At 38.3% G+C, this 12,056-nt stretch overlaps 1 protein-coding gene across 4 annotated transcripts in view; it reads right to left on the reverse strand.

Moving 5' to 3' along the window:
* Positions 1-4,923: 4,923 nt before the first annotated feature.
* Positions 4,924-12,056, reverse strand: part of TRMT11 (tRNA methyltransferase 11 homolog) — a 60,003-nt gene continuing 52,870 nt past the window's right edge. For 3 of the 4 annotated variants that reach the window (XM_053904517.1, XM_053904518.1, XM_053904520.1), the window contains one exon: positions 4,924-6,140. In XM_053904517.1, the coding sequence (XP_053760492.1) occupies positions 6,009-6,140 (132 nt within the window). In that variant the 3' untranslated portion in view covers positions 4,924-6,008. The remainder of the gene's footprint in view (positions 6,141-12,056) is intronic. The other variant, XM_053904516.1, reaches the window with a different exon arrangement.

A 12,056-nucleotide genomic window follows, 5' to 3' on the forward strand; every position in this document is an offset into this window, starting at 1 on the left:
CACTAAAATAAAATAGAAATTTTGTTGTTTTCTTTTTTTTAAACATTTTCTGAGATCTAGAAGAAAATGTAAAGAAAATTAAAGGTAATAAGAGTTGGAATTTTTATTTTCTTGCTTTGACCAGAAAGAGGAATCCTTTTGGACTAGATTGTCACAGCTCCCTCTTTGGTACTGGTTGTGAAAAACTTTCCCTGCCTGAAACTCAAGTTAGTAATTACCAGAGACAACTGGTTAAGACTTTGGTGTCTGACATAGGACAAAACACTGTACTATTCAGAGCTAACTTTGGAGCAATGTACTGAGCCTTTCTGAGAAGGCTTGGTCAAGGACTGCCAGAGAAAACATGGAACAAATATAGAGAAAATTTCCAAAGCTCAAAAATTCCAGATGTCTCTGGATGGCAGGGAGCATGGTAAGTCTATCAAATACCTTGACTATCAGCCCATGGTTGAGTGGCTTTTGCAATAAAAGGTATACCACCATTGTCATACCAGATGGTCCAAAAAGCCAAACACTTGATACAGATTACTTTGAAGGGCTAAAGTGGTATGGCTGGAGTCAACTGATTGGACTGGAACAGCAACACCGTAACCTGAGAAAGTGTCAACAGCAGTGACGCACAACCAATAGCTTTCTCAGAGTGGGGCAAAGATCCGAAGTAATCAATCTTCCAGGAACATGCTGGACAATACCCCATGCAATGTGGTCTCCTAAACCGCAAGGCAACCAGGTCACTTTTGGCCAGGAGTCACAAGTCTGGCACTAAATGGTAGCTCTGCATCAGAAATACAGTCCTTCATTTTATGTCCCATCTATAATGGTGGATGTGTTTGAGACAATGACAGATCCAGACAACAGTGATAGCCATTTGGTTGGTGCCAGCTCAACCAATAGTTTTATTCTAGTTGGGTCTCATCAGAAAATGACCCATATAGTTCTGTCAGCAGCCACAATCTGTTTCTACTATTTGTAGCTCCTAAGGAAGGTATCTTTAATCTATCAATCTCTAGTTTCCCAACTGACAAACCAAACCAAAGGTCATTAGCAGTAGCCTAAGAGTCAATAAAAATATAACAAGGCTCAGCAAGGAGGGTAGTAACCGGAACTATGAGAACAGCTTTGTGTTCTGCCCACTGACCTGGCCAACCACATCCATTTCCATTTCTGCACATCTAGCACTGAGATTAAGCAGCCTTAGCAGCCCACTGAAGACCACTGGGCTACAGCTGAGCCAATCCAATAGTGAAAGGGGTAGCAGGTGTTTGAAGGAATCTCCTAAATGCAACCTAAATTATGAATCAAAGATGACATTGGGCCAGCACCTTTGTCTCAGGCAGTGGTAGGAGAGAGAAAGTTTTCCCCAAATGTATAGCTGCCACTTTTTCACATAAATCCAAGATGCCACTGGGGCTAAGCCAGTTGCACTTCTGAAAATGCCAATTATCTGATGAGCTAGGCTTGTTGGGTTCTTCTCACCTTGGTGAGAGTCTCTTTCATCTGCTCCACAATGGAAACAGGAGGTTGATGGCTAAGGTGTTCAGTTTAGACAAAAGTACAGTAGTTTGCTAATAGTTTTTACAGGAGGGGGAGGGGCACAGGAAGTGGAGATACTATCTCTGTTTTTCAATCGTGCTCCCACATCCCCAGAGACAGTCAGTACCTCCTTAGATATATAGAGATGCAAGATACCTATGGAGAATTATCTCCCCATAAGTAGAAGTTGTAGAAAAATGAAACACACACAAAAAAAAAAAAAAAAAAAAAAAAAGAGAGAGAGAGAGAGAGAAAGTTCTGATGTTTGTGCTGGCAGAACTCAGACTTGTGTGAGATCCTCCAGTCTGCTATTTATAAATAAATACATATTTAAGGAGCTTTCAGATTTCTAAAGCTCACCAATACTGGTTTTGACCATCTTGATCCACTTCACAAACTTACAACACATTAAATATTTGTACAGTCCATCAAAACCCAACTCAAGTACCATTTACAGTCTTCAATTCTTCACAAAATTTTCTTCACAACATTTTTTTTTTTTAATTTGACCAACTTCATACATAAGCCCAGTTAATCTTCACTGCTGAATATTAGACAAAATAGAGTTCTTCCAGGAAGGCTTGATTAAAGGAGAGATTTCAAAGTAATAGAGGTCAAAGCAGATTCCTTTTTTAGGCAATTCAGTTTGACATCACTGCAATATTATCTTCGTAGGAACATTCAAATTCTAGGAGAAAAATATACTGAGTATGTCCTAATATCGCAAGAAATAAGGCTAGCAGTTACGGAAAGTGAAGCTGGCTTATCTTAACATTCATCTGTTAAGCTCCATTTTGTTTCATGACCCAGGCTTCTTAAGAAACTGCCATGACAATTTAGCCTCCATTCCCCTAAGAGCCTGTCTTCAATGGCTCAGAAGAAAGGGATAAGAGCCAAATTCCAGGTTGGTCTCAGTTATGTCTAAACGTCAATTTGCTTATCCCACACAGTGAAACATATGAACATCCTGAGGCAGACCTCTGTTAAGGGAATAGGGTCAGGTTCCCTGGTAAGCTTTTTCACCCCAAAGGATAGACAGGAATGTGCTGTCTCTATGATTCTATGGCTAGATAGAATCACAGATATGTTTATCATTCCATTACAATTCTTTACACTCTAGACCTTATGTTCTCAAACCACTCTGTTTTAGAGAAGATCTCAATGTTTTAGTAAAGTACAAACATCATCAGTCTAGTGTTATTGTGTCCATGTGTATGTTCTGGATTAAGGCACTTTTTTTTGTTTGGATTACAAACCACATTACTTGATAAATATCTGAGAAAAATGGGAGTGGGTGAGTTGGAAATGAAAGTAAGACTTCACTTATTTTATGAATACAATCCTTCTAAGAAAAAAGATTCTTACAAGTGTTTAGTTTTCTAAATAACTTTATAATGGAGCAAAACCATGCTTTTGTAAAAGGAGCCAAGGTCCTTATTCTGGTATAATTTATTCCCTTTTGGTCAAACAGGAAAATCAACAATGAGGTCACCAATTTTCTCAGCAGCACTCACCTCCATTTCCACCCCTATAGTCCATTAATGAATTTATTTATTTATGCCTTGCTTCATCAACAAAGAATTTTTTTCTTTTCCTAGAAGAACCATTAACATCAGCTTAGTTCCATTGTGCTTTTTTAGGGAGACTAAAATGGTGTAGAAAGATCATTTCCCCCCAAAAAGTGCCACATCCAATTTTCAACACATAAACATCATGTTTAATTCCATATTTCTTTGGATTAGCAATACCTGATAACACTTCCCGCATAGGATGTCAGTTCTTCTAACTCAGAGCAACTGAGGTCTTTGATTCAAGAGCCAGATTTGCCTCTATTGGCATCTAGATAATATAACCTTAATATCTAATTTCCTGATGTTAAAAAAGTCAACCCCCTGCCCTGCTTCTTTAATTGAATTATAATAAGAGTATCTCAAAAGCTGTTTCTAAGTCTCAAACTTTTAAAGCAAATTTTTCATCCAGTAATACAAACATATTCACTATGATGCATCTGGTAATGTTAACTCATACTCGACTTTCCCTACCATACTTGAAATAAGGTTCTTTTTAGTTATAATCACTGTTTTTAAATATGAAGGGAATCTCAAATTTTAAGACAGTTTTCTCCATAAGAAAACAGTGGTAACACTGACTTACCTCCCAGAATTTCATAGAGTCTGAAATATTTTATTGCTCAATCTTTGTATTTAAAGAATTAGTCATATGGACGTTAGAGGCAAGCTGGCCAAAACCTGGGTCACAATGGGCAGGAAGTGGCTAAGAAATTTGTAGCAGATTTTAATTTTTTTTTTTTTTTTTTAATATGCTGGCCACTCTGGGTAGACAAAGACCATCTGCTCCACTATTTCCTCCCAGCTATCACAGGAAAAAAAAAAAAAAAAAATCCCCACCAGAATGGAGAGGAAAGAGTTTACTTCTGATGAAACACCACCAAGGTACCCATCTGGATTTTATGGATATTTAATATATACCAGAAAAAAGTTACAGATTGTGCCATATTATAAACATTAAATAGACCAGCCAAGGGACCACCTAGGGTTCATACACAGATTACACTGCAAATTCATACTACAGGACTATCCAAAATGCAGGCACTTTTCTAGGTGACATTTATGCCGGTAAGTGCATAAAGAACACACATAAAACAAAGAACTCCTGGAGACAATCTGATAGAACTTATGCAGAAAGGAACAAGATCCTGACGCCAGAAAATGAAGTCTCTTTTTTTGGCAGAATAAGAGGAGTTGGGACCTCTGCTCTAAAATCAAAATTGGTTGAAATTTCCACTTCTGGGCACCAACTTTAAAATAACTACACACATTTAACACTCTGAGCCGAGTGACATTTCAAGAATAGGACACTGAACATGATGATAAATATGATGAAGAATTAAAGATTAGAAGACCTCCGTTAGTAGTAATAAGAAATAATTTGAAGTTTCTTTTTTTTTTTAATGTTGGATAATTTTTAAGGACAAAGTGACTAAAATTCATGTTGTAATTTTTCCAGAACTATTTGGGCTAATTTTTGTGATAAGCAAAAAACGGGGCAAGGCTACAATCTCATGTTCCAAATTTAGTCAGCTACCAAGTTGCAAACTCACCCTCCATATAACCTCAAAAAATTTTAAATAAGATGGTTTATAACAGAAATACTGAAAATAAATTATCCTTGAATACTTTTAGATTTTACCCAGTGTACCACAAATCACATCCAGAAACCCAAACAAAACAATCGCTGAAATGTTTGAGATCTGCTGCTGAGATTCAGGGTAGCGGGACAAGAAAAGGAGAGAGAACTACAAGAAAAGGAGAGAGAACTAAGTGGATGCCCCCCCCCCACCCCCACCCCCCCCCCCCCCCGCTTGGGCAGCACTGGTCTTTTGGAGGTCCTAAGCCATGCAAATTCAAATGGGGAGTCCATAAAAGCCTGCAGTAATACTAAAGTAATAATAATAATAATAATAATAATAATAACAGCATAAATAAAAATAGGCTATGGTTAGAGGAGAGGATCAGTTTACTGCCACCCTGCTGAGGTACATTTGACCACCAAAAGCAGGAAAGCTATTAGCATCCTGAATTAATGGGTAGAGTGGTTTTCAAACAAGATATTTTCATGATGGACACACTGTAGACTCAGCAAAGTTTCTCCTTCAAGAAAAATATAGCTTCTATTTCAAAGAGCTCTGATTAGGCCTAATACCATTAGGGAACCATCAAGGATTTGTGTTGTTGTTACTGCTTTTAACTACTGGTTACTTTCTAAACCAAAAATTGTGGGTAGTTAATTTGACCAACAGTCAAGTTCTAGGAATGCAGGAGCAAGTCCAAGGTACAGACGAGCTTCAGATGTGGACAGGCCTCAAGGAGTTGGGGAGCTTTTCAGGTTGCCAGGTCTTAGCCTTTCCTCTCATCACCATTATGCTATCATTACATACTAGTCTGGAACTTATAAATAAAAATTCATTTCCTTCATCACATCCCCCTTCCCCAAAAGCACCAAATACACCACCATTTTAGGGATCCTCAGTAAACTTTATTAGTGGCACTGTAAATCAATTACAATCAGAAACCAAATTAAACAAACCTACTAAACAAATAAATTCTCAACCATGGTTAACTGCTTGTAACATATCTGGCAAGTATCTGTTTAAAAAGTCAAAAGTATCAGTTCCCCTTGCAAATTAATTAACAAAAATATAACTGTTTTCAATTTCCATAATACTTGAAAGTACAAATATAAATTAAATATGGTTCCAAAGACTACATACGACAAAACAGTCTATAAAACAAAGCTAATTATAAAAGAATTGTTCAATTTACTTTGTAGCATTTATTTCGTTATATAAAAGTATTTAAAACGGTATATGTTTTCTATATCATACATGGAAGTTCACATCCAGATGTCTTTTCTGTTAAATCCTTAGTCTTTTTCCATTGTCAAAATCTTCATTTTCACTCTTGGCTACATTTCTCTTCCTTGGCAATTCTTTTTGTTACGCCACTGAAATATTTCTCACGGAAGGAATTATGACCTTGGTATGGGAGAAAGTGATCACTTAACAGATGTGAATACTGGTCCCGGTTCTGGTTGGTTGGAAAATATAAAAAACAAAGATGTTTGAGTTATTTCTTTAGTTAGCTTGAAACCAAAGCAGCCATTTACTTTAAGCAAAATCCCGCTCTCTGGTGCATGTTTGTTTTTCTTTATTATCTGAATTAGAAATACACCACCATTCTATATCTGTATCCTGCTTGGGTATCCAACAGTGTTCTCAACTGCTTCACTTTGTGCGATCTGTACAACAACCTTCTGCATAAAGAGAGCAAATACTTTCACTGGGAAAACAGAGATCCAGGGAGGGCACAGAGAACAGCCCCAGGCAACACAAGTTCAGACAACCACATACATCTTCAGATCCACAGTTCAGCCGAAACTGAAATCACCCATGACAGTAAGAATCCTCACACATGGAAGCTTCCACTCCAGAGATATTTAACAGCAGTGATTTATGTAATGTCCTACAGATAGAGAAAACTATTTGGAGGCAAAACCATATTCAGTTCATGAAGTAAACTATTTCTGGCAACTTTACCACAGTAGATGAAGATAAAAGTTAAACAAGCGATTTCCACACTCAGACTTCAGAGGCAGGTAAGGACTAGTGCTCAGACTGATGTTTGGACACTGGAAATAGAAATCTGGGTCGGAAGGTTATATTTCAGCTTAGAAAATTGAGGGCTAATTAATCTTCCCATTCAATTTCACTAGTCATCTCAAACTGTGAAAAAAAATCTAATTAGAAATAAAATCTCTCTTCCTATGTACTGTAAAATCAGATTCCATTGCATGTAAATTGATGTGATTTTGAGAACAGATATAAAGACATAATTCGAAAATATGAAGCCTAATTTTTTATCCTGGTTTCGGTATCAGAATGATATCTACAAATATATCTGGAATATAACAATCTTCATATATTTTTATATTTTTCCTTATTCCTGTATGAAATGAGTATCTTCATCCTTTTCTTCATACCTAATACTTAATAAAGCCTAGGTGTAGCCAAAATAAAATTATGTTGGCTGATTTGTTTATTCAGAAACTATTTTGTCACAGAATTTCTTTTTAAATCACACAAAATCCAAACTATTAAACATGTCCAGATTTCCTGATTCATTAAAAAAAAGAAAAGAAAAAAGGCCTTCATTGTGGTCCCCTTCTGCCATTCTGTGCTGCAGGCTGCGGGGTTCCATTTCACGTATCCATTGGATTCTGAACGCACTCTGTTCCTAGGAATTTTGTTGGTTCATTTCTCTTGCTCTCTTTGCTGTGAAGGCTTCATTCTCTTGTGGGTGTCTTTATTATCTTTTTCATGGTCTCAGGAAGAAGGTGGGACAACCTGTATTGTCAGCCCATCGCCTTGGACTGGAACCCCTTTCCCACACTCCTGCTGTGCACACTAGCTCCCCATTTGCTGAGTACTTCCGCAAGCTCTGAAGGGGATTATTGTACAGAAAATACTACCCTATAAGATTGTAAAAAGTTACAACTTGTGCTTCTCAGCACAAGCAGAAAAACTACCATGCCTGAGGCACTTTAACTGCATAACCCAATAAGAAGAGGTATAGGGCTACTTATGTGCAGGCACTGTTCCAAGTAGTTTATATACACTGACTTATTCAATCCTTACAATAACTGTGTAAGAACAGTACTGTAATTGTCTCCATTTTACAGATGAGGAAACTGAGGCACAGAAAGGTTAACTAACCTGCCCAAGGTCACACGACTCGAGTAAAAATAAACAAGATTCAAATTTTGAGCCCTTAACCTTTATGCCTTCTTGCTTATCAAAAAAACATAAACCATAAGAATAAAGGTGGAGTACCAAATTTAGAAAATAGGTAGCTACTTAAATTTTATGACACTAAGTACATTACATACTTCTGCAAGCACATGAAAACATGCCAATGGTTACTAACTCCAGGCTATGTAATTTGCAAAAGATGAAAGATAAAGTCTATCAGATCAACCTGTAGGTACATAATTAACAAACACCTAATGAAACGTGGCATTTACTAGATATTTATTATGGGCCCCAAACTACACAAATGTTTTATATGAACTACCTAATATAAACTCATCTGCTCTAAGAGATAAGTACACTATTAACATCCCTTACAGCTGAGGAATTATAGAGTACAGGCCCAAGATAACAGAGCTGGTAAGTGGCAGAGTTAGGATTTAAACACAGGTCCATTTGACCCCTGATACCATACTCTTAACTATAACATAATGAGGTTTTCTCCAAGAGTTAACTTTTTCCTCAACTCAAGAAGGAGTATCTCTGGCAATAAATAGGCGATAAACTAAGGCTTTGATAGCTAAGCGGCCTACCCACAAAGCAACAGAACTAGATCAGAAGTACTATTAACTTCGTTCTGGCCACTAAGAGGATTATTTCAATGACACAAAATCTTTATAGCAGGAGGACAAATAAGGAGCCACGAGGATGCCTGAGGGATACCATACCCCCAGGGGCACAGTGGACTTCAGAGGAGGACTCCGGTCTGGTCCACATCTCAGGACTGTACGCAGGGCAGCAGCAATACAGAACAACATTCCAGCATTTAACCTTGGCTTGTGCATTTCAACTTTCATCAAAGGTCTGACTGAAGGGTCATCTGAAAGGAAGGGACATGCCATTCAACTACCCTCCAACTTCTGTCCTTCTATCAAGAAAGATCACTAGAAAACCTGTCTACTTCCTGAGCCACACTAGCTCACTCCTGGCAGAAATGTTGCTTGGCTATTTAAAACTCTGTCCAGATGTCGACATCTCCTGCTGCTTTACTCCTCCCCACAGCTCCCTGCATCACTCTCTACCTAGACATGGAAATCAGAAGCCTGGGTCAAATGTCTCTCCCTTTTCCTGTCACATTCAGTCAGTCCAAAAATCTTTGATTCTCCACCCTAAATGTCTCAAATCCACTTCTCTTCACCCACAACTCCAGTACTGGCATCTAAACTTCCTCATCTCTCCTTTTTTTCCCCTCAATGGCCAGTTGCCCTCTCTCCAGTGGCTCCCTCTCCAGTCTATTTTCCATACTGAGACTAAACTCAACTTGTTAAAATGTAAATCTAATGTGCCAGCATTCCTGGTTAAAATCCACATGGGTTCGAACATTCCCCAATTCTGAGGCTTTCCCCTTAATGTCTGGGAGTTGGACTCAACTGCACATCAGTTTGCTGAACGTCCTCTCAGTTTCCTCTCCCACACAGGAGGAATCACAACACCAGCTGGCAGTGAGGTCCTTCCCAGCTCTGCCTTCTGTCTTCTCTTCTCCCTGTGACGCCTCCAGGCCATGCACCACCACCTCTATGTTGAAATGCATGGCAGACTACTTTGGGGAATGTTCTGGAGCATGCAGTGGTGAGGAGGATAAGATAGATTCCAGCATTCGGGCTCAGTAGGCAGCTGAGGACGGGCTGGAGACTGACTCAACTGGTAATGGGCCTAGACAACAATGCTGCCAAGGACGCAGTGCACCTGAGGAAGCAGGGCGTACAGAACACAAAAGCTGAAACACAGTGGGAGATAGGCTTCCTCACAGACCAACGAGACAGCTTAACCAAACAGCTGGCCTTTGACCTAAAGGATATAAAAAAGACAAACTGGTGATAAAGAGCAGAGAATATGATGATCAGAGTAAGGGAATGGAGATGAACAGCAGGAGCCTGGAAGATCCCATAGCGGTAATTAAAACCTATACTAATTAATGGCTATCAAGAAAACATATACTACCTATGACATACTTATCTGGGTAGTTTAGATCACAAGATTTCCTCAGAATAGAGTAAAAGTAAAATAAGCTCCTAACAGACCTTGTGTTCAGTGGTACAGAGACCCAGTGGCAGAGAAATATGTGCTACTGGAAAAGTTAGGAACGTCTATAACCTTAGAAATGCAACCTCTGGAGGGGGGAAAAAATCCCTATTCATCTTTATCTCTCAGGGAGTAGGGAATAATTGGTATAAGGAATGTGTATGGGTCCTGTGCTGGAATGCCTCCTTCTACAAGGCTGATTGTGAAATAAAACATTTGGAACAAAAACTCCTGGAGAACCCAAAAATTCCAAATCCCTTGTGCAGTCAGAGATCTGGGAAGAGCCGTTCCAGTAGCGAGCAGCCTAAGTCCCGCTTCAGGGTAAGCGAGACACTCCAGGGACTTGGGCTACCGTTTTCACCTAAGTGGAAAAGTCATGGTTCATAAATGTTCCATATGAAACATTTAGTGTATCTATAGTCTACCACATATTATATCAGACATGTAAGTATCATATACCTATGAATAATACACACTTAAAATATACCCTTTCCATAAAAAATATACTATTTGCAACTGCTCAGAATTTAAGTTACCTTGACGCTGAAGAAAATGGCAAACTCGGCAGGTTTTTTTTCTTTTTTCTCTTTCATCCTATCTTTAGTTTATCAGGGCTCACACTTGAGATGATGATATTCAACTCTACATATTTTTCATCACCTTTTCATGACTCTTCTCTATTCACATTCCCTGCCCATCTCAACCAAGAATATCTGCAGATTTTTTTTCAACTCCGTATCTCGAAGGTCCAAAGTGTTTACTTAAAAGGAGAAGAGTATCCTCAAGCAACACAACCATTGATGTCCCTCATAACTCAAGCTTGCGACAGTGTCTGACTTCTGGTTTCTCTAACACTTTCAAACCTGCCTATCGCTATCAGTCATTACATCACCTAAGTAGCATAAAGTCTGAGTCCTGCCAATTTTTAGTAAGCAAGAAATGCTTCATGGAAAATAAAAACACACAAAGAATTAGGAAATGCCCAGAGAGAAAACTATGGCAGTGAATGATTACAGATTACCTTTCCCAAATTTAACTAGTAGTTAGTAGTAACCTACTAGTAGGTTAGTAGTTACAGGAGATATGAATAAATTATTAAGATTATTGATTACACTATGTTTTAGACACTCACCATTTTAAAAATTTTATTATTGAAGCACAGTGTATATACAGTTTCAGGTGTTTCAGGTTTCAGGTGCATGAGTTTCAGGTGTACAACACACTGATTCAGCAATTCCATATATTACTCAATGCTCATCACATTAAGTGTAGTCACCATCAGTCACCACAAAACATTAACAATATTATTGAGTATACTCCCCACACTGTACACGTCCTCACTGCCATCTCTTACTTATAACTAGAAGTTTGTACTTCTTAATCCCCTTCACCTATTTTGCTCATCCCCCCACCCACTTCCCCTCTGGTAACCACCACTTTGTACATTTGTTTTTTGGATTCAACGTATAAATGAAATCATATAGCGTTTGTCTCTGACCTATTTCACTTAGCATGATACCCTCTAGGTCCATCCATGTTGTTCACAAATGGCAAGATCTCATCCTTTCTTATGGCTATCCATTGTGCATATATATCTTCTTTATTCGTTCATCTATTGATGGACTGTCAGATTGCTTCCGTGTCTTGGTTATTGTAAATAATGCTACAATAAACACAGGGGTTGCATATACTTTTCAAATTTGTTTTTGTTTTCTTCAGGTAAATACCCAGTGGTGGGATTATTGGATCATACGGTATTCCTATTTTTAATTTTGTGAGGAACCTCCATATTGTTTTCCACAGTGGTTGCACCAATTTACATCCCTACCAACAGAGCACGAGGGGTCCCGTTTCTCCACATCCTCACCAACACTTGTTATTTCTTGTCTTTTTGATACTAGCCATTCTGACTGGTGTGAGGTGATATCTCATTGTGGTTTCGATTTGCATTTCCCTGAAAATTAGTGATGTTGAACATCTTTTCATGTGTCTGGTGGCCATCTGTATGTCTTCTTTGGAAAATGTGTATTCAGGTCCTCTGCCCATTTTTAATCAGATTGCTTGCGTTTTGTTTTTTTCGTTTTGTTTTGTTTTGTTTTTTTGTTTTTTGGTGTTG

The sequence above is a fragment of the Panthera pardus genome, unplaced genomic scaffold (genome assembly GCF_024362965.1).
Source record: "Panthera pardus isolate Hobbes unplaced genomic scaffold, ASM2436296v1 HiC_scaffold_17, whole genome shotgun sequence".
Lineage (NCBI taxonomy): Eukaryota > Metazoa > Chordata > Mammalia > Carnivora > Felidae > Panthera > Panthera pardus.